Genomic DNA, 22,733 nt, shown 5'->3' with positions numbered 1-22,733 from the left:
AAAAACTAACCGGCTGCCCGATTGGTCGCTCACGTCCGGCCAATGAGAGAGAAAGAAGAGGTCGGCGGCTGGCCCGGCGGCTGGCCGCGTCCGATTGGCTCGGCGGCTGGCCGCGTCCGATTGGCTCGGCGGCTGGCCGCGTCCGATTGGCTCGGCGGCCGAGCGAAGCTGCCGCGATTGGTCAGGACGGCGATTGACTGTTGCCCCCCCCCCCCACCAACCCCAGCCAATCAGAGTTGGAGAAAGCCGCCGCCATCTTTGTAGGGGGCAGACGGACGGCCAGCGAACAACAGCGGAGGAGCGGAGGCCCCGGATGGTCATGGCGGCGGCGGCGGCGGCGGCGGCGGCTCCTCGAGCGCTTTACCCCCGAGCTGCTCACCGGACGACATAAGAAAAAAAAAAACAATTAAAAGTCCCGCCGCTCGATTGAAACCAACAACAGATTCGGGTTTTGTTTTTTCGGGCCCGCCTCCAACCGCTCCGCCTGTCGGTCACAGCGGCCGGCCAATGGCACAGCGGCGCTAGGGCTGCGCTGATTGGTGGCACGCGGAGTGTGCCCCGCCCACTCGCTCGGGAGTCCCGCCCCTCGGGAGCGCAGGCGCACGGCACCGGCCTTAGCCCCGCCCCCACCCTTCAGCCCCCGGGACTTGACGGCAGGTAGGTGCAAGTCTCGTGAGACTTGGTGGGTGGCTGGGTCGGGGTGTTGGGAAGTTCAGCCAAGTTGCTCTGTTGGGGATGGGAGGGAGGAGGGGGTTCGGTTGGGTCGAGCCGGGGTCAGGGGTTGAGCCAGGGTCACGGGTTCGGTTAAGCCGGGGTCGGGTGTTGAGCCAAGCCGGGGTCGGGAGTTTGAGCCGAGCCGGGAGTCTGGGGTGGGGGCTGAACTGGGCTCAGTGGTTGAGTTGAGCTGGGGTTGGTGGGGTTGAGTTGAGCTGGGGTTGGTGGGGTTGAGTTGAGCTGGGGTTGGTGGGGTTGAGTTGAGCTGGGGTTGGTGGGGTTGAGTTGAGCTGGGGTTGGTGGGGTTGAGTTGAGCTGGGGTTGGTGGGGTTGAGTTGAGCTGGGGTTGGTGGGGTTGAGTTGAGCTGGGGTTGGTGGGATTGAGCTGAGCTGGGGTTGAGTTGAGTTGGAGTTGAGTTGAGCTGGGGTCGGGGGTTGAGTTGAGCTGGGGTTGGTGGGGTTGAGTTGAGCTGGGGTTGGTGGGGTTGAGTTGAGCTGGGGTTGGTGGGGTTGAGTTGAGCTGGGGTTGGTGGGGTTGAGTTGAGCTGGGGTCGGGGGTTGAGTTGAGCTGGGGTTGGTGGGGTTGAGTTGAGCTGGGGTCGGGGGTTGAGTTGAGCTGGGGTTGGTGGGGTTGAGTTGAGCTGGGGTTGAGTTGAGCTGGGGTTGGTGGGGTTGAGTTGTGGTGGGGTTGAGTTGTGGTGGGGTTGAGTTGAGCTGGGGTTGAGTTGAGCTGGGGTTGGTGGGGTTGAGTTGAGTTGGAGTTGAGTTGAGCTGGGGTTGGTGGGGTTGAGTTGAGCTGGGGTTGAGTTGAGTTGGAGTTGAGTTGAGCTGGGGTTGGTGGGGTTGAGTTGAGCTGGGGTTGGTGGGGTTGAGTTGAGCTGGGGTTGGTGGGGTTGAGTTGAGCTGGGGTTGGTGGGGTTGAGTTGAGCTGGGGTCGGGGGTTGAGTTGAGCTGGGGTTGAGTTGAGCTGGGGTTGGTGGGGTTGAGTTGAGCTGGGGTCGGGGGTTGAGTTGAGCTGGGGTCGGGGGTTGAGTTGAGCTGGGGTTGGTGGGGTTGAGTTGAGCTGGGGTTGGTGGGGTTGAGTTGAGCTGGGGTTGGTGGGGTTGAGTTGAGCTGGGGTTGGTGGGGTTGAGTTGAGCTGGGGTTGAGTTGAGCTGGGGTTGAGTTGAGCTGGGGTTGGTGGGGTTGAGTTGAGCTGGGGTCGGGGGTTGAGTTGAGCTGGGGTCGGGGGTTGAGTTGAGCTGGGGTTGGTGGGGTTGAGCTGGGGTCGGGGGTTGAGTTGAGCTGGGGTTGGTGGGGTTGAGTTGAGCTGGGGTTGGTGGGGTTGAGTTGAGCTGGGGTTGGTGGGGTTGAGTTGAGCTGGGGTTGGTGGGGTTGAGTTGAGCTGGGGTCGGGGGTTGAGTTGAGCTGGGGTTGAGTTGAGCTGGGGTTGGTGGGGTTGAGTTGAGCTGGGGTTGGTGGGGTTGAGTTGAGCTGGGGTTGGTGGGGTTGAGTTGAGCTGGGGTTGGTGGGGTTGAGTTGAGCTGGGGTTGGTGGGGTTGAGTTGAGCTGGGGTTGAGTTGAGCTGGGGTTGGTGGGGTTGAGTTGAGTTGGAGTTGAGTTGAGCTGGGGTCGGGGGTTGAGTTGAGCTGGGGTTGAGTTGAGCTGGGGCCGGTGGGGTTGAGTTGAGCTGGGGTCGGTGGGGTTGAGTTGAGCTGGGGTCGGTGGGGTTGAGCTGGGGTCGGGGGTTGAGTTGAGCTGGGGTCGGGGGTTGAGTTGAGGTGGGGTTGAGTTGAGCTGGGGTTGGTGGGGTTGAGTTGAGCTGGGGTCGGGGGTTGAGTTGAGCTGGGGTCGGGGGTTGAGTTGAGCTGGGGTTGGTGGGGTTGAGCTGGGGTCGGGGGTTGAGTTGAGCTGGGGTTGGTGGGGTTGAGTTGAGCTGGGGTTGGTGGGGTTGAGTTGAGCTGGGGTTGGTGGGGTTGAGTTGAGCTGGGGTTGGTGGGGTTGAGTTGAGCTGGGGTCGGGGGTTGAGTTGAGCTGGGGTCGGGGGTTGAGTTGAGCTGGGGTTGGTGGGGTTGAGTTGAGCTGGGGTTGGTGGGGTTGAGTTGAGCTGGGGTTGGTGGGGTTGAGTTGAGCTGGGGTTGGTGGGGTTGAGTTGAGCTGGGGTTGGTGGGGTTGAGTTGAGCTGGGGTTGGTGGGGTTGAGTTGAGCTGGGGTTGGTGGGGTTGAGTTGAGCTGGGGTTGGTGGGGTTGAGTTGAGCTGGGGTTGAGTTGAGCTGGGGTTGGTGGGGTTGAGTTGTGGTGGGGTTGAGTTGTGGTGGGGTTGAGTTGTGGTGGGGTTGAGTTGAGCTGGGGTTGAGTTGAGCTGGGGTTGGTGGGGTTGAGTTGAGTTGGAGTTGAGTTGAGCTGGGGTTGGTGGGGTTGAGTTGAGCTGGGGTTGGTGGGGTTGAGTTGAGCTGGGGTTGGTGGGGTTGAGTTGAGCTGGGGTTGGTGGGGTTGAGTTGAGCTGGGGTTGGTGGGGTTGAGTTGAGCTGGGGTTGGTGGGGTTGAGTTGAGCTGGGGTTGGTGGGGTTGAGTTGAGCTGGGGTTGAGTTGAGCTGGGGTTGGTGGGGTTGAGTTGAGCTGGGGTTGGTGGGGTTGAGTTGAGCTGGGGTTGGTGGGGTTGAGTTGAGCTGGGGTTGAGTTGAGCTGGGGTTGGTGGGGTTGAGTTGAGCTGGGGTTGGTGGGGTTGAGTTGAGCTGGGGTTGGTGGGGTTGAGTTGAGCTGGGGTTGGTGGGGTTGAGTTGAGCTGGGGTTGAGTTGAGCTGGGGTTGGTGGGGTTGAGTTGAGTTGGAGTTGAGTTGAGCTGGGGTCGGGGGTTGAGTTGAGCTGGGGTTGAGTTGAGCTGGGGTTGGTGGGGTTGAGTTGAGCTGGGGTCGGGGGTTGAGTTGAGCTGGGGTCGGGGGTTGAGTTGAGCTGGGGTCGGGGGTTGAGTTGAGCTGGGGTCGGGGGTTGAGTTGAGGTGGGGTTGAGTTGAGCTGGGGTTGGTGGGGTTGAGTTGAGCTGGGGTCGGGGGTTGAGTTGAGCTGGGGTCGGGGGTTGAGTTGAGGTGGGGTTGAGTTGAGCTGGGGTTGGTGGGGTTGAGTTGAGCTGGGGTTGGTGGGGTTGAGTTGAGCTGGGGTTGGTGGGGTTGAGTTGAGCTGGGGTTGGTGGGGTTGAGTTGAGCTGGGGTTGGTGGGGTTGAGTTGAGCTGGGGTTGGTGGGGTTGAGTTGAGTTGGAGTTGAGTTGAGCTGGGGTCGGGGGTTGAGTTGAGCTGGGGTCGGGGGTTGAGTTGAGCTGGGGTTGGTGGGGTTGAGTTGAACTGCTGTTGGAGTTGGGTTGATTCGATGTTATGTCGGGTAATGCACCTGCTGGAATGGGATGTACCAGTGCATTCTCCAACTAGGAAATCCTGGGAAGAGCACGTAAATCTAGGCTGACCAGTGCAGTGCTGAGGGAGCGCAGCATTGTTGGAGGTGCTGTCTTTCAGATGAGATGTTAAACTGAGTCTGCCCTCAGGTGGATAACGTGGCAGCCAATTTGCGCACAGCAAGCTCCCACACCGAACAATGTGATAATGACCAGATAATCTGTTCTACTGTTTTTGATTGAGACGCAAACATTGGGCCCAGGACACCGGGAATAACTCCCCTTCTCTTCTTTGAAATATTGCTGCGGGATCTTTTACGTCTCATCTGAAAGACGGCACCTCCGTCAGTGCAGCACTCCCTCAGCATTGCACTGGGAGTGTCAGCCTAGATTTTTGTGCTCAAGTCCCTGGAGTGGGACTTGAACCCACGACCTTCTGACTCAGAGGCGAGAGTGCTGCCCACTGAGACACAGCTGACACATTGCCGGACTGGGAGCTAATGTAGGTCAGCGAGCACAGGGGGTGATGGGTGAGTGGGACTTGGTGCGAGTTAGGATACGGGCAGCCGAGTTTTGGATGAGTTGAAGTTTATGGAGGGTGGAAGATGGGATGGTGGCTGTCCGAGCATTGGAAGAGTCAAGTTCAGAGGTAACAAAGGCATGGATGGGAGTTTCAGCAGCAGCTGAGGCAGGGGCGGAGACGGGCGATGTTACGGAGGTGGAAGTAGGCACTCTTAGTGATGGAGGATATAGGGTCGAAAGATCAGCTCGGGGTCAAATAGGACGGCGAGGTCGTGAACAGTCTGGTTCAGCCTGCGACGGTGGCCAGGGAGAGGGATGGAGTTGGTGGACAGGAAGAGGCAGAGCCATGGGCTAATAGCCGAGGGGGATGGGTGTGAGATTCGGAGAGCTGCCGACATACTGCCGGATAAGGTGCGTCGCTGGAACCCAGTTTCATAATCCGTTATTTTCTTCCCGCATGCAGCTGCCTCAGTCCTTCCCGTCGAGGCCGTTTGCCGGATCGGTGACCCCAGGTGCCGGGCCGTGAAATGGCGGACCAGCCGCTGGCAGAGATGGTGGAGATCGCAGTGCGAGAATTCACGTCGGAAGCCGATGGTACGTGTTGGCCCCTCGATAAGATCTGGTCTTCAGAGTGTTCAGTAACTGTTGCGTAGCATGGCAGAGATTTAACGGCACACAAACAGCTCATTCGGCCCACCTGGTCTCCACTCGAGCCTCCTCCCCTCATGGAAATTTACAGCACAGAAGGAGGCCATTCCGGCCCATTGTGTCCGCACCGGCCGACAAAGAGCCGCACGGCCCTCGGTCAGCAGACCTAAAGGTTACATATAAACCTGTGAACAATGACGGAAAGGTAAAGAGCACCCAGCCCAACCAGTCTGCCTCACACAACTGCGACACCCCTTGTACTGAAACATTCTACACTCCACCCCAACTGGAGATCTCCTGGGAGAGGCAACAAGCAGATTAAAAACCCAGGCCAATGGGGGGGGAAAAAATCTGGGAAAATTCCTCTCCGACCCATCCAAGCGATCGGAATTAGTCCAGGAGATCACCCTGGCCGTATTTGATTCGCTGCAGTACTTGCCATCGTATCTGCGCCAGCCAACAGGAGGTTATCCAGTCTAATCCCAATTCGCTCTAGGTCCGTAACCCAGCAGGTCACTGCACTTCAAGTGCCCATCCAACCATCTTTTAAATGTGGTGAGGGTTTTTGCATCCACCACCCTTCCAGGCAGTGAGTTCCAGACCCCCACAGCCCTCTGCGTAAAGAAGGCCCCCTCCCTCAAATCCACTCTGAACCTTCCACCAACCACCTTGAAACCATGTCCCGCACCATCTCCCACCCTGCTTCATCTCACCTTATCAGCACAACCTTCAATTCCTTTATATAACATAAGAAATAGGAGCAAGAGTCGGCCATTCGGCCCCTCGAGCCTGCTCCGCCATTCAATCAGATCACGGCTGATCTTCGACCTCAGCTCCACTTTCCTGCACTGTCCCCATATCCCTCGATTCCCTTAATATCCAAAAATCTATCGGTCTCGGCCTTGAATATACTCAAAGACTGAGCCTCCACAGCCCTCTGGGGCAGAGAATTCCAAAGATTTACCACCCTCTGAGTGAAGAAGTTTCTCCTCATCTCAGTCCTAAATGGCCGATCCCTTATTCTGAGACTGTGACCCCTGGTTCTAGACTCCCCAGCCCGGGGGAAACACCCTCTCGGCATCTCCCCTGTCAAGCCCTGTAAGAACGTTATATGTTTCAATGAGATCACCTCTCATTCTTCTAAACTCTAGAGAATATCGGCCCAGTCTACTCAATCTCTCCTCATAGGACAATCCCCCCATCCCAGGAATCAGTCTGGTGAACCTTCGTTACACTCTCTCAATGGCAAGTATATCCCTTGCCCTCATGTACTTATTCAGCTTTCCCTTAGATGCATCTATGTTATTTGCCTCAACCCCTCCCTGTGGCAGTGAGTTCCACATTCTCACCACTCTCTGGGTAAAGAAGTTTCTCCTGAATTCCCTATTGGATTTATTATTGACTAATCATATATTTACAGCCCCCTAGTTCTGGTCTCTCCCACAATCGAAAACAGCTTCCCAATGTCTACCCTATCTCAACCCTTTCATAATCTTAATCGAGTCATCCCTTCGAGAGAAAAAAATCTTTCAGTATTGGCCTCGTCACAAAGCCAGGCAGGCTGTAAAAATTCAGCCGTGCGATCGGGTGACACTGAGCTGCAGGAAAGGCCCACGGTTTCGTTGCTGACTTGTCTTGTTACCTGATGTCTGCATGGGGAGGATGTTAAGAAATAGAAAGAAAGACCTGCATTTATATAGCGCCTTTCGCGACCACCGGACCGTCTCGAAGCGCTTTACAGCCAATGAAGTACTTTTGGAGTGTAGTCACTGTTGCAATGTAGGAAACGCGGCAGCCAACTTGCGCACAGCAAGCTCCCACACACAGCAATGTGATAATGACCAGATAATTTGTTTTTTTTGTTATGTCGATTGAGGAATAAATATTGGCCCCAGGACACAGGGGATAACTCCCCCCTGCTCTTCTTCGAAATAGTGGCCGTGGGATCTTTTACGTCCACCTGAGAGAGCAGACGGGGCCTCGGTTTAACGTCTCATCCAAAAGACGGCACCTCCGACAGTGCAGCGCTCCCTCAGCACTGCACTGGAGTGTCAACTTAGATTTTTTTGTGCTCAAGTCCCTGGAGTGGGACTTGAACCCACAACCTTCTGACTCGGAGGCGAGACTGCTACCCACTGAGCCACAGCTGACGAGGGCTTTAATTTGAGCCTCGCACGCCAGGTTCAACCTCCAGCCGGGGTTGAGGGTTACAATTGGGTCTCGGCACTCACTAGGTTAAGGAGGGGGCAAAAGTCAGCAGGGACCCCAGTGGCACACCCTTCGTGTGTGAGGCCTGACAATGAGGCTTTTCTACCCTGAGGACTTGTGTCTCTCAATCCTGCCTTCGCCCCAAGTTCTCTGAGACACACACTTTCCAATAGGAGGCAATGGGCACCATACATCTCACCCTCGCTGCATCCACCTTGTTGGGCCCCCTCATCCACCCCTTCCCATTAACTCCCATTGTACACAATCCCAATGGAAGCTGTTCAGAGAAGGTTCACTAGGTTGATTCCGGAGATGAGGGGTTTGACTTCGGAAGATAGGTTGAGCAGGTTTGGTCTATGCTTAATGGAGCTCAGAAGAACGAAAGGTGATCTTATCGAAACGTATAAGATAATGAGAGGGTGGGCAAGTTGGATGCAGAGAGTGTATTTCCACTCATAGGGGAATCTAGAACTAGGGGGCATAGTCTCAGAATAAGGGGCCACCCATTTTAAAACTGAGATGAGGAGGAATTTCTTCTCTCGGAGGGTTGTAAATCTGTGGAATTCTCTGCCCCTGAGAGCTGTGGAGGCTGGGTCATTGAATATATTTAAGGCGGAGTTAGACAGATTTTTGAACGATAGGGAGTGAAGGGTTATGGGGAGCGGGCGGGGAAGTGGAGCTGAGTCCATGATCGGATCAGCCGTGATCTTATTGAATGGTGGAGCAGGATTGAGGGGTCAAATGGGCGACTCCTGCTCCTATTTCTTTTGTTCTTGGTCTTATGTGACCCAAACCCTTCCCATTCACTTCCACAATCCCAATGGGCCCAACCCCTTCCCAGCCATTCCCATTCTATGCAATTCCAATGGACCAAATCCCTTCCCATCCACTCCCATTGTATACAGTCCCAATGGATCCAAAACCTTCCCATTCACTCCCATTCGGCATAATCCCAATAAACCTAGTCCCTTCCCACACAGTCGTAATCCCTGTCTGTTATCCCAATGGACCGAACCCCTTCCCATTCACTCCCATTCTGCACAATCCCAATAAACCTAGTCCCTTCCCACACAGTCGTAATCCCTGTCTGTTATCCCAATGGACCGAACCCCTTCCCATTCGCTCCCATTCTGCACAATCCCAATAAACCTAGTCCCTTCCCACACAGTCAAGTAATCCCTGTCTGTTATCCCAATGGATCAAACCCCTTCCATTGACTCCCCCACTGTACACGGTTCCAATGGACTTATTCCCTTTCCATTCTGTCCCAGTGATCATACTTTTGTTTTCTCAGCAGCCATACAGCAAAGCTCCCAAATTGCCGAACATGACGACTCGAATCCCACAGGAAAACGTCGGAGAGTGGAAGTTGAACTCCAGGAATCGGAGGAGGGAGAGGACAGTATTCAGGTACAGCGACAATTATCTGGGCTTGTTCTCTCTGAGGCACAGTATTGTACCCCATAAAACTCAAGTGATCATAGGAGACTGGCTGTGGGCAATGGGGCAGACACTGACCTTTCATGCTCTGGGACCTGGGGTTAAATCCTGGCTCGGACACAGTCTGTCCATTCTTCACTATTCCAACACACTCCTGGCTGGACTCCCATCTTCCATGCGCCATAAACTTAAGCTCATCCAAAATGCTGCCCATATCCTAATTCGCACTAAGTCCCGTTTGTAATGTATGCACCTGTTTGTGGAGCTTTTTGAGGTGGGTGTGGCTTAGCAGTCACGTGATGTTCACAAGACTCAATAAAACCCCAGCCAGTTGGGTTCGGGGGATCCACGATGAGGCAGGTGGTTGTGAGCCCGGTGGACGGACTGGTAATGTGTCGTGTGATTGGCAGAAAAAAAAATCGAAGAGCAAATTATAATTTAAATGGAGAAAGATTGCAAAGTGCTGCTGTACAGAGGGACCTGGGGGTCCTTGTGCATGGAAACATAAAAGGTTAGTCTGCAGGTACAGCAAGTGATCAGGAAGGCCAATGGTATCTTGGCCTTTATTGCAAAGGGGATGGAATATAAAAGCAGGGAAGTCCTGCTACAACTGTACAGGGTATTGGTGAGGCCACACCTGGAGTACTGCGTGCAGTTTTGGTCTCCGTATTTAAGGAAGGATATACTTGCTTTGGAGGCTGTTCAGAGAAGGTTCACTAGGTTGATTCCGGAGATGAGGGGGTTGACTTATGAGGAAAGGTTGAGTAGGTTGGGCCTCTACTCATTGGAATTCAGAAGAATGAGAGGTGACCTTATCAAAACGTATAAGATAATGAGAGGGCTCGACAAGGTGGATGCAGAGAGGATGTTTCCACTGATGGGGGAGACTAGAACTAGAGGGCATGATCTTAGAATAAGGGGCCGCCCACTTAAAACAGATGAGGAGGAATTTCTTCTCTGAGGGTTGTAAATCTGTGGAACTCGCTGCCTCAGAGAGCTGTGGAAGCCGGGTCATTGAATAAACTTAAGACAGTGATCGATGGTTTCTTAACCGATAAGGGGTTATGGGGAGCGGGCAGGGAAGTGGACTCGAGTCTATGATCGGATCAGCCATGATCGTATTAAATGGCAGAGCAGGCTCGAGGGGCCATATGGCCAACTCCTGCTCCTATTTCTAATGTTCTTACTTTGTTAATAAACCCACTAGTTCATAATAGCAATATGTTGCTATGAATTATTAACCAAAGAACCCATGAAGCAAATACATTTGCGCCTATCACCAATGTATCCTCTAATTTATTTTTCTGTGCACAAACCCTTTAACAGGCTGTGCAGCCCATTCAAGTTTTCTTTCATTGCAAAGGCGGTGAGCAGTCTGCACGGGACCTCCAGACCGTTGCTTGGCTGCACAGCTTAACAGGAACGTTGCCCGTCACCTCTGTGCTCGCCCACCTACATTGGATCCTGGTCCGGCAACGCCTCGATTTAAAAAATTCTCATCCTTGTGTTCGAATCCTTCCATGGCCTCGCCCCTCCCTATCTCTGTAAGCTCCTCCAACCCTCCGAGATAATCGGCGCTCTTCCAATTCTGGCCTCTTGCGCATCCCCCCGATTTTAATCGCTCCACCATTAGCGGCCGTACCTTCAGCTGCCGAGGCGCTAAGCTCTCAAACTCCCTCCCTAAACCTCACCTCTCCCTCCTCCTTTAGGACACTCCTTAAAACCTACCTCTTCCATCTATCCTAATATCTCCTTATGTGGCTCGGTGTCAAATTTTGTTTGATAATCGCAGCTGTAATGCACCGTGAGACGTAGAAACATAGAAAATAGGTGCAGGAGTCGGCCATTCGGTCCTTCGAGCCTGCACCACCATTCAATAAGATCATGGCTGATCATTCACCTCAGTACCCCTTTCCTGCTTTCTCTCCATACCCCTTGATCCCTTTAGCTGTAAGGACCATATCTAACTCCCTCTTGAATACATCCAATGAACTGGCATCAACAACTCTGCAGCAGAGAATTTCACAAGTTAACAACTCTCTGAGTGAAGAAATTTCTCCTCATCTCGGTCCTAAATGGCCTACCCCTTATCCTTAGACTGTGTCCTCTGGTTCTGGACTTTCCCAACATTGGGAACATTCTTCCTGCATCTAACTTGTTCAGTTCATTGGAATTTTATATGTTTCTATGAGATCCCCTCTCATCCTTCTAAACTCCAGTGAATACAGGCCCAGTCGATCCAGTCTTTCCTCATATGTCAGTCCAGCCATCCCGGGAATCAGTCTGGTGAACCTTCGCTGTACTCCCTCAATAGCAAGAATGTCCTTCCTCAGATTAGGGACCAAAACTGAACACAATATTCCAGGTGAGGCCTCACTAAGGCCCTGTACAACTGCAGTAAGACCTCCCTGCTCCTATACTCAAATCCTCTCGCTATGAAGGCCAACATACCATTTGCCTTCTTCACCGCCTGCTGTACCTGCATGCCAACTTTCAATGACTGATGTACCATGACACCCAGGTCTTGTTGCACCTCCCCTTTTCCTAATCTGCCACCATTCAGATAATATTCTGCCTTCGTGTTTTTGCCCCCAAAGTGGATAACCTCACATTTATCCACATTATACTGCATCTGCCATGTATTTGCCCACTCGCCTAACCTATCCAAGTCACCCTGCAGCCTCTTAGCATCCTCCTCACAGCTCACACCGCCACCCAGTTTAGTGTCATCTGCAGACTTGGAGATATTACACTCAATTCCTTCATCTAAATCATTAATGTATATTGTAAAGAGCTGGGGTCCCAGCACTGAGCCCTGCGGCACCCCACTAGTCACTGCCTGCCATTCTGAAAAGGACCCGTTTATCCCGACTTTCTGTTTCCTGTCTGCCAACCAGTTCTCTACCCACATCAGTACATTATCCCCAATACCATGTGCTTTAATTTTGCACACCAATCTCTTGTGCGGGACCTTGTCAAAAGCCTTTTGAAAGTCCAAATACACCACATCCACTGGTTCTCCATTGTCCACTCTACTAGCTACATCCTCAAAAAAATTCTAGATTTGTCAAGCATGATTTCCCTTTCATAAATCCATGCTGACTTGGACTGATCCTGTCACTGCTTTCCAAATGCGCTGCTATTTCATCTTTAATAATTGATTCCAACATTTTCCCCACTACTGATGTCAGGCTAACTGGTCTATAATTACCCGTTTTCTCTCTCCCTCCTTTTTTAAAAAGTGGTGTTACATTAGCTACCCTCCAGTCCATAGGAACTGATCCAAAGTCGATAGACTATTGGAAAATGATCACCAATTGATCCACTATTTCTAGGGCCACTTCCTTAAGTACTCTGGGATGCAGACTATCAGGCCCCAGGGATTTATCGGCCTTGAATCCCATCAATTTCCCTAACACAATTTCCCGCCTAATAAGGATATCCTTCAGTTCCTCCTTCTAACTAGACCCTCGGTCCCCTAGTACATCCGGAAGGTTATTTGTGTCTTCCTTCGTGAAGACAGAAGTATTTGTTCAATTGGTCTGCCATTTCTTTATTCCCCATTATAAATTCACTCGAATCTGACTGCAAGGGACCTACGTTTGTCTTCACTAATCTTTTTCTATTCACATATCTATAGAAGCTTTTGCACTCAGTTTTTATGTCCCTGGCAATGTCCTCTCGTACTCGACTTTCCCCGTCCTAATTAAACCCTTTGTCCTCCCCTGCTGAATTATAAATTTCTCCCACTCCTCAGTTTGCTACTTTTTCTGGCCAATTTATATGCCTCTTCCTTGGATTTAACACTATCCCTAATTTCCCTTGTTAGCCACGGTTGAGCCACCTTCCCCATTTTATTTTTACTCTAGACAGGGATGTACAATTGTTGAAGTTCATCCATGTGATCTTTAAATGTTTGCCATTGCCTATCCACCGTCAACCCTTTAAGTATCATTTGCCAGTCTATTCTAGCCAATTCACGACTCATACCATCGAAGTTACCTTTCCTTAAGTTCAGGACCCTAGTCTCCGAATTAACTGTGTCACACTCCATCTTAATAAAGAATTCTACCATATTATGGTCACTCTTCCCCAAGGGGCCTCGCACAACAAGATTGCTAATTAGTCCTTTCTCATTACACATCACCCAGTCTAGGATGGCCAGCCTTCTAGTTGGTTCCTCAACATATTGGTCCAGAAAACCATCCCTAATACACTCCAGGAAATCCTCCTCCACCGTATTGCTACCAGTTTGGTTAGCCCAATCAATATGTAGATTAAAGTCGCCCATGATAACTGCTGTACCTTTATTGCACGCATCCCTAATTTCTTGTTTGATGCTGTCCCCAACCTCACTACTACTGTTTGGTGGTCTGTACACAATTCTCACTAGCATTTTCTGCTCTTTGGTATTCCGCAGCTCCATCCATACAAATTCCACCATCATCCAAACTAATGTCCTTCCTTACTATTGCGTTAATTTCCTCTTTAACCAGCAACGCCACCCCACCTCCTTTTCCTTTCTGTCTATCCTTCCTAAATGTTGAATACCCCTGGATGTTGAGTTCCCAGCCTTGGTCACCCTGGAGCCATGTCTCTGTGATGCCAATCATATCATATTCATTCATTTCTGCCTGTGCAGTTAATTTGTCCATCTTATTCCGAATACGCCTCGCATTGAGGCACAGAGCCAGGCTAGTCTTTTTAACACACTTTGCTCTTTTAGAATTTTCTGTAATGTGGCCCTTTTTGATTTTTGCCTTGGGTTTCTCTGCCCTCCACTTTTACTTTTCTTCTTTCTATCTTTTGCTTCTGCCCCCATTCTACTTCCCTCTGTCTCCCTGCATAGGTTCCCATCCCCCTGCCATATTAGTTTAACCCCTCCCCAACAGCACTAGCAAACACTCCCCCTAGGACATTGGTTCCGGTCCTGCCCAGGTGCAGACCGTCCGGTTTGTACTGATCCCACCTCCCCCAGAACCAGTTCCAATGTCCCAGGAATTTGAATCCCTCCCTTTTGCACCACTCCTCAAGCCACACACTCATCTGAGCTATCCTGCGATTCCTACTCTGACTAGCACATGGCACTGGTAGCAATCCTGAGATTACTACCTTTGAGGTCCTACTTTTTAATTTAGCTCCTTGCTCCCTAAATTCAGCTTGTAGGATCTCATCCCGTTTTTTTACCTATATCATTGGTACCTATATGCACCACGACAACTGGCTGTTCACCCTCCCCCTTCAAAATGTCCTGTAACTGCTCCGAGACATCCTTGACCCTTTTACTATGTGAAAGGTGGTGTGTAAATGTAAGTTGTTGTAACCCTATGATTGTGTCCAGTTACTGGTAAGCCTGGGCGCAGAGCTGAAAGGCTGGCACACATTAGCAATGCCATTCAGAGCCCGCGACAGCTGAGATTCCTGCGCGGTTGAAAGCAGAAGTGTGAACTGGCAGGAAATACTGGCCAGTGCTTTGTTCTTAAAGAGGACCCTTCTCGTCTAACCTCAAAGTGCTGATTCCTCCGCTGGGTACGGCTGCCTTTGAATTACCATTTACGCAAGGTATTATTCACGTGTGTGCGTCACATCTCCTCAGATAATGAAGCAGCCCATATGTAGCAAGGCCTGGACGATATTCAGGCTTGGGTTCATAAGTGCCAAGCACACAAGTGTCAGGCAATGACCATCTCCAACAAGTGAGAGTTTAACCACTTCCCCTTGATATTCAACGGCATTCCCATCGCCGAATCCCCCACCATCAACATCCTGGGGGTCACCATTGACCAGAAACTTAACCGGACCAGCCACATAAATACTGTGGCTACAAGAGCAGGTCAGAGGCTGGGTATTCTGTGGTGAGTGTCTCACCTCCTGACTCCCCAAAGCCTTTCCACCATCTACAAGGCACAAGTCAGGAGTGTGATGGAACACTCCCCACTTGCCTGGATGAGTGCAGCTCCAACAACACTCTAGAAGCTCGACACCATCCAGAACAAAGCAGCCCGCTCGATCGACCCGCTACCCACCACCTTCAACACACACTCCCTCCACCACCGGCGCACCGTGGCTGCAGTGTGCACCGTCTACAAGATGCACTGCAGCAACTCGCCAAGGTTTCTTCGGCAGCACCTCCCAAACCCGCGACCTCTACCACCTAGAAGGACCAGGGCAGCAGGTCCATGGGAACACCACCACCTCCACGTTCCCCTCCCAGTCACACACCATCCCGACTTGGGAATATATCGGCCGTTCCTTCATCGTCGCTGGGTCACAATCCTGGAACTCCCTCCCTAACAGCACTGTGGGAGAAAGCTTGCAGGGAACATAAAAACTGACTGCAAAAGCATCTATAGATATGTGAAGAGGAAAAGATTAGTGAAGACTAATGTAGGTCCCTTGCAGTCAGAATCAGGTGCATTCATAATGGGGAACAAGGAAATGGCAGACCAATTGAACTAATACTTTGGTTCTGTCCTCACGAAGGAAGACACAAATAACCTCCCGAAAATACTAGGAGACAGAGGGTCTAGGAGGAACTGAGGGAAATCCTTATTAGTCAGGAAATGGTGTTAGAGAAATTGATGGGATTGAAGGCCGATAAATCCCCAGGGCCTGAAAGTCTGCATCCAAGAGTGCTTAAGGAAGTGGCCCTAGAAATAGTGGATGCATTGGTGGTCATTTTCCAACATTCCATGGACTCTGGATCAGCTCCTATGGATTGGAGGGTCGCTAATGTAACCCCACTTTTTAAAAAAAGGAGGGGGAGAGAAAACAGGGAATTATAGACAGCCTGACATCGGTAGTGGGGAAAATGTTGGCGTCAATTATTAAGGATGAAATAGCAGCGCATTTGGAAAGCAGTAACAGGATCGGTCCAAGTCAGCATGGATTTATGAAAGGGAAATCATGCTTGACAAATCTTCTAGAATTTTTTGAGGATGTAACTAGCAGAGTGGACAAGGGAGAACCAGTGGATGTGGTGTATTTGGACTTTCAAAGACTTTTGACAAGGTACCACACAAGAGATTAGTGTGCAAAATTAAAGCACATGGTATTGGGGGTAATGTATTGACGTGGATAGAGAACTGGTTGGCAGACAGGAAGCAGAGAGTCAGGATAAACGGGTCCTTTTCAGAATGGCAGGCAGTGACTAGTGGGGTGCCACAAGGTTCAGTGCTGGGACCACAGATATTTACAATATACATTAATGATTTAGACGAAGGAATTGAATGTAGTAACTCCCAAGTTAGCAGATGACACTAAGCTGGGTGGCGGTGTGAGCTGTGAGGAGGATGCTAAAAGGCTGCAGGGTGACTTGGACAGGTTAGGTGAGTGGGCAAATGCATGGCAGATGCAGTATAATGTGGATAAGTGTGAGGTTATCCACTTTGGGGGCAAAAACAGGAAGGCAGATTATTATCTGAATGGTGACAGATTAGTAAAAGGGGAGGTGCAACGAGATCTGGGTGTCATGGTACATCAGTCATTGAAAGTTGGCCTGCAGGTACAGCAGGCGGTGAAGAAAGCAAATGGTATTTTGGCCTTCATAGCGAGAGGATTTGAGTATTGGAGCAGGGAGGTCTTACTGCAGTTGTACAGGGCCTTGGTGAGGCCTCAACTGGAATATTGTGTTCAGTTTTGGTCTCCTAGTCTGAGGAAGGATGTTCTTGCTGTTGAGGGAGTGCAGCGAAGGTTCACCAGACTGGCAGGACTGACATATGAAGAAAGACTGGATCGACTCGGTTTATATTCACTGGAATTTAGAAGAATGAGAGGGGATCTTATAGAAACATATAAAATTCTGACGGGATTGGACAGGTTAGATGCAGGAAGAATGTTCCCGATGTTGGGGAAGTCCAGAACCAGGGGACACAGTTTAAGGATAAGGGGTAAGCCATTTAGGACCGAGATGAGGAGAAACTTATTCACTCAGAGATTTGTTAACCTGTGGAATTCCCTACCGCAGAGAGTTGTTGAGACCAGTTCATTGGATATATTCAAAAGGGAGTTAGATGTGGCCCTTACGGCTAAAGGGATCAAGGGGTATGGAGAGAAAGCAGGAAAGGGGTACTGAGGGAATGATCAGCCATGATCATATTGAATGGTGGTGCAGGCTTGAAGGGCCGAATGGCCTGATCCTGCACCTATTTTCTATGTTTCACCACACGGACTGCAGCGGTTCAAGAAGGCGGCTCACCACCACCTTCTCAAGGGGCAATTAGGGATGGGCAATAAATGCCGGCCTTGCCAGTGACGTCCACATCCCATAACCACATTTTTTTTTAAAGCCTGATGTTTGATCTGGGGTGGGGCTGCTGCACAACAGAGCCCAGCGTTGACCGTGCCTAACCTGCACCCACCCGCTTTCCAGCAGGGAATCACTGAGCTGTGGATCACTGGGTCGCACTCCCGCCTTGGAGTCAGAAGGTCGCGGGTTCGAGTCCCACTCCCGAGACTTGAGCACAAATCCAGGCCGACACTCCCAGTGAAAGTACTGAGGGAGCGCTGCACTGTCGGATCGCCATCTTTCAGATGAGTGGCTAAACCGCGGCCCCGTCTGCCCTCTCGGTGGACGCAAAAGATCATATGGCACTGTTGGAAGAAGAGCAGGGGAGTTTTCCCCAAGTGTCCTGGGCCAATATTTCTCCCTTTTTTAAAAAAAAACCCAGATGATTTGGTCATTATCACATTGTTTGTGGGAGCTTGCTGTGCGCAAATTGGCTGCTGCGTTTCCCACATTACAACAGTGACTATACTTGGGGAGGGGGGAGGGGAGTATTTCATTGTCTGTAAAGCGCTTTTGAACGTCCTAAGGTTGTGAAAAGTGCTACAGATATGCCATTCCTTTCTTTTTTCAAACTAGTAAATTTCTGCTACCCAAGAGCTAATTAAACTTAACTACTGCAACACATGTGTTGTGCAACTGCTACTCTTTGTATGTTCTATTATTATGTACTAAGTTTGTTTGGCGTAGTTACAAGTTTCGGATAACCTCCGAGACTGAGAGTAGCCCCAGGGGTCGAGTGTTCAGGAATGTGCCCTATCTCCAATTGCACAATTACCTGCAGCAGAAACTTGAGTACAACAAAGCCGTGCATTTAACGGAGTGAAACATCCTAAGGCATTTCACAGGAGCAATTATCAAGCAAAGTTTGAGACCGAGCTGCGTACGGGGATGTTGGGCCAGCTGACCAAAAGCTTGGTCAAGGAGGTCGGTTTTAAGAAGCAACTTAAAGGAAGAGGAAGCGGTTTAGGGAGGGAATTCCAGAGATTGGGGCCCATACAGCCGAAGGCACGGCCGACAATTGTGGGACGATTACAATCAGGGGGGCACGAGGCCAGAAGTGGAGAAACACAGAGACCTGGGGTGGGGGGGGGGGGTGGTGTTGTAGGGCTAGCGGAGGTTACAGAGATAGCAAGGCCCAGATCTTATGACAGGTCGTTGACCTGAAACACTAACTCTGTTTCTCTCTCCACAGATGCTGCCTGACCCGCTGAGTATTTCCAGCTTTTCCTGTTTTTATTTCCGATTTCCAGCGTCGGTGGCATTTTGCTTTGGTATTGGGAGGGGCAAGGCCATCGAGGGGGATTATGAACACAAAGGATGAGACTGTGCATCACTCGGCTTTCCAAGTGTGGGCTGGAACACTTTCCAGTCGCCACGTTAAAAGTGGATTGTGTTTTCCCACTGCCTGTGCGCTGACGTGTTTCGTTCTGTTGCCTCTCCCTCAGACTCTCCTGTACTCGGCGAGCAAGACACTGTGCCTCCGGCTCGATGCCATTGAAGCCAATCTCAACTCCATGGAGGACAAGTGCAAGTGCCTCAGGGCAAAGGTCGACATGCTGGCCAATCAGAACGCGTTCCGGCCGCCCCTGGCCGAGCACACGGCGACTGAGGGGCAACGGCAGACCGGCAGTAGGTGGGTGTGGCCTTTAGCCGTGGAGGTTGGGGAGGGTGGGGTGGGATCTCTGGGAAACGCTCCTCTCGGTCTCGGGTTCGGAGGCTTGTTTAGTTTCTGTTTTTTATTTTAACGAATCTCCTTCCTGCTGTGTGAGGGTCTCAGTACATAAGATCCAGGAGCAGGAGTCGGCCATTCGGCCCCTCGAGCCTGCTCCACCATTCAATGAGATCACGGCTGACCTTCGACCTCGGGTCCACTTTCCTGCACTGTCCCCATATCCCTCGATTCCCTTAATATCCACAAATCTACCGATCACGGCCTTGAATATACTCAAAGACTGAGCCTCCACAGCCCTCTGGGGCAGAGAATTCCAAAGATTCACCCCCCTCTGAGTGAAGAAGTTTCTCCTCATCTCAGTCCTAAATGGCGGACCCCTTATCCTGAGACTGTGTGACCCCTGGTTCTAGTCTCCCCAGCCCGGGGGGGAAACACCCTCCCTGCATCTACCCTGTCAAGCCCGGTAAGAATGTTGTATCTTTCAATGAGATCACCTCTCATTCTTCTAAACTCTGGAGAATATCGGTCTAGTCTACTCAATCTCTCCTCATAGGACAATCCCCCCATCCCAGGAATCAGTCTGGTGAACCTTCACCGCACTCCCTCTATGGCAAGTATATCCTTCCTTAGGAAAGGAGACCCAAACTGTGCACAATACTCCAGGTGTGGTCCCACCAGGGCCCGATATAATTACAGCTGGGACCAGCTCACTCATAACACGGGCTCTCTCCTCACTGAGCCCCCACCCCCGCCACCGACCTCTGACACCTCGCCCAAGTGACTATTGCCCAGGTATGTGCTCAAACAATGAATGTGAGCAGGCTGTGCGACCATGAGGGGGTCATCGCAACCAAGCCCAACACTGCTGTCGCCGGCTGTAAACATAGGGGCAGGAGGAGGAGGTCATTCAGCACCCAGAGCCCATTCCTCCATTCAAGGAGATCACGGCTGATCTGTACCGAACTCTGCCGGCCCGCCTTGGCTCCGTGTCCCGCAATGCACTCCACTCTCGACCTCGGGGTCAAGACATTGCATGTTGGTGGGATATTGGACCATGGTGGGCATCACAGCCATGTACCCAATCCTGTCCTCATTTCCCCCCCCCCCCCCCCCCCCCCTTCCCATTGTCAACCCACGGGATGCTGAGAAGGGTTGTGGGGCTTTGGAACATGGGCTCTCACTGCCCTGATGCCAATGGGAGAGGTGGCAGGGATGGAGGACAGTGGAGACAGGTAGAGGGGCTGAGGGAACAAGCTCACCATGGTTACTGTTCACCAACCATCTCCTATTCGGCTGTGTACTAATGTGTCTGTCATTTTTCTTTTTTGTCCCCATCCCCTTCTCATTCCCCGCCACCCCCCCCCCCCCCCCCCCCCCCGGTCAACCCCCCTCTTCTCTCTCAACCCCTTCTCTCCCTGTTTCTTCCCCCGACCCCCATCTCCCCTCCCCTCTCCTCCCCTTCCCCCTTCCCCTCCTCCCCCTTCCACTCCTCCCCCTTCCCTCCTCCCCCTTCCCTCCTCCCCTTCCCCTCCTCCCCCTTCCCCTCCTCCCCCTCCTTTCTCCCCCTCTCCCTCCTTTCTCCCCCCTCTCCCTCCTTTCTCCCCCTCTCCCTCCTTTCTCCCCCTCTCCCTCCTTTCTCCCCCTCTCCCTCCTTTCTCCCCTCTCCCTCCTTTCCCCCCCTCTCCCTCCTTTCTCCCCCTCTCCCTCCTTTCTCCCCTCTCCCTCCTTTCTCCCCCTCTCCCTCCTTTCTCCCCCTCTCCCTCCTTTCTCCCCCTCTCCCCTTTCTCCCCCTCTCCCTCCTTTCTCCCCCTCTCCCTCCTTTCTCCCCCTCTCCCTCCTTTCTCCCCCTCTCCCTCCTTTCTCCCCCTCTCCCTCCTTTCTCCCCCTCTCCCTCCTTTCTCCCCCTCTCCCTCCTTTCTCCCCCTCTCCCTCCTTTCTCCCCCTCTCCCTCCTTTCTCCCCCTCTCCCTCCTTTCTCCCCCTCTCCTCCTTTCTCCCCCCTCTCCTCCTTTCTCCCCCTCTCCCTCCTTTCTCCCCCTCCCTCCTTTCTCCCCCTCTCCCTCCTTTCTCCCCCTCTCCCTCCTTTCTCCCCCTCTCCCTCCTTTCTCCCCCTCTCCCTCCTTTCTCCCCCTCTCCCTCCTTTCTCCCCTCTCCCTCCTTTCTCCCCCTCTCCCTCCTTTCTCCCCCTCTCCCTCCTTTCTCCCCTCTCCCTCCTTTCTCCCCCTCTCCCTCCTTTCTCCCCCTCTCCCTCCTTTCTCCCCCTCTCCCTCCTTTCTCCCCCTCTCCCTCCTTTCTCCCCCTCTCCCTCCTTTCTCCCCCTCTCCCTCCTTTCTCCCCCTCTCCCTCCTTTCTCCCCCTCTCCCTCCTTTCTCCCCCTCTCCCTCCTTTCTCCCCCTCTCCCTCCTTTCTCCCCCTCTCCCTCCTTTCTCCCCCTCTCCCTCCTTTCTCCCCCTCTCCCTCCTTTCTCCCCCTCTCCCTCTTTTTCTCCCCCTCTCCCTCCTTTCTCCCCCTCTCCCTCCTTTCTCCCCCTCTCCCTCCTTTCTCCCCCTCTCCCTCCTTTCTCCCCTCTCCCTCCTTTCTCCCCCTCTCCCTCCTTTCTCCCCCTCTCCCTCCTTTCTCCCCCTCTCCCTCCTTTCTCCCCCTCTCCCTCCTTTCTCCCCCTCTCCCTCCTTTCTCCCCCTCTCCCTCCTTTCTCCCCCTCTCCCTCCTTTCTCCCCCTCTCCCTCCTTTCTCCCCCTCTCCCTCCTTTCTCCCCCTCTCCCTCCTTCTCCCCCTCTCCCTCCTTTCTCCCCTCTCCCTCCTTTCTCCCCCTCTCCCTCCTTTCTCCCCCTCTCCCTCCTTTCTCCCCCTCTCCCTCCTTTCTCCCCTCTCCCTCCTTTCTCCCCCTCTCCCTCCTTTCTCCCCCTCTCCCTCCTTTCTCCCCCTCTCCCTCCTTTCTCCCCCTCTCCCTCCTTTCTCCCCCTCTCCCTCCTTTCTCCCCCTCTCCCTCCTTTCTCCCCTCTCCCTCCTTTCTCCCCCTCTCCCTCCTTTCTCCCCCTCTCCCTCCTTTCTCCCCCTCTCCCTCCTTTCTCCCCCTCTCCCTCCTTTCTCCCCCTCTCCCTCCTTTCTCCCCCTCTCCCTCCTTCTCCCCTCTCCCTTTCTCCCCCTCTCCCTCCTTTCCTCCCCCTCTCCCTCCTTTCTCCCCCTCTCCCTCCTTTCTCCCCCTCTCCCTCCTTTCTCCCCTCCCCTCCTTTCTCCCCCTCCCCTCCTTTCTCCCCCTCTCCCTCCTTTCTCCCCCTCTCCCTCCTTTCTCCCCTCTCCCTCCTTTCTCCCCCTCTCCCTCCTTTCTCCCCCTCTCCCTCCTTTCTCCCCCTCTCCCTCCTTTCTCCCCCTCTCCCTCCTTTCTCCCCCTCTCCCTCCTTTCTTCCCCCTCTCCCTCCTTTCTCCCCCTCTCCCTCCTTTCTCCCCCTCTCCCTCCTTTCTCCCCCTCTCCCTCCTTTCTCCCCCTCTCCCTCCTTTCTCCCCCTCTCCCTCCTTTCTCCCCCTCTCCCTCCTTTCTCCCCCTCTCCCTCCTTTCTCCCCCCTCTCCCTCCTTTCTCCCCCTCTCCCTCCTTTCTCCCCCTCTCCCTCCTTTCTCCCCCTCTCCCTCCTTTCTCCCCCTCTCCCTCCTTTCTCCTCCCTCTCCCTCCTTTCTCCCCCTCTCCCTCCTTTCTCCCCCTCTCCCTCCTTTCTCCCCCTCTCCCTCCTTTCTCCCCCTCTCCCTCCTTTCTCCCCCTCTCCCTCCTTTCTCCCCCTCTCCCTCCTTTCTCCCCCTCTCCCTCCTTTCTCCCCCTCTCCCTCCTTTCTCCCCCTCTCCCTCCTTCTCCCCCTCTCCCTCCTTTCTCCCCCTCTCCCTCCTTT

General features: G+C 52.9%; 1 protein-coding gene across 1 annotated transcript in view; it reads left to right on the top strand.

Annotated features, from left to right (window-relative positions):
• Positions 1 to 259: 259 nt before the first annotated feature.
• Positions 260 to 22,733, top strand: part of LOC139235678 (protein BANP-like) — a 26,288-nt gene continuing 3,814 nt past the window's right edge. The window contains exons 1-4 of the mRNA XM_070866717.1: positions 260 to 657; positions 5,064 to 5,194; positions 8,751 to 8,866; positions 18,629 to 18,816. Of these exons, the coding sequence (XP_070722818.1) occupies positions 5,128 to 5,194; positions 8,751 to 8,866; positions 18,629 to 18,816 (371 nt within the window). The 5' untranslated portion in view covers positions 260 to 657; positions 5,064 to 5,127. The remainder of the gene's footprint in view (positions 658 to 5,063; positions 5,195 to 8,750; positions 8,867 to 18,628; positions 18,817 to 22,733) is intronic.

The sequence above is a fragment of the Pristiophorus japonicus genome, chromosome 23, assembly GCF_044704955.1.
Source record: "Pristiophorus japonicus isolate sPriJap1 chromosome 23, sPriJap1.hap1, whole genome shotgun sequence".
NCBI lineage: Eukaryota > Metazoa > Chordata > Chondrichthyes > Pristiophoridae > Pristiophorus > Pristiophorus japonicus.
The sequence above is the reverse complement of the archived record's forward strand: the minus strand, read 5'-3'. Positions and strand labels throughout refer to the sequence as shown.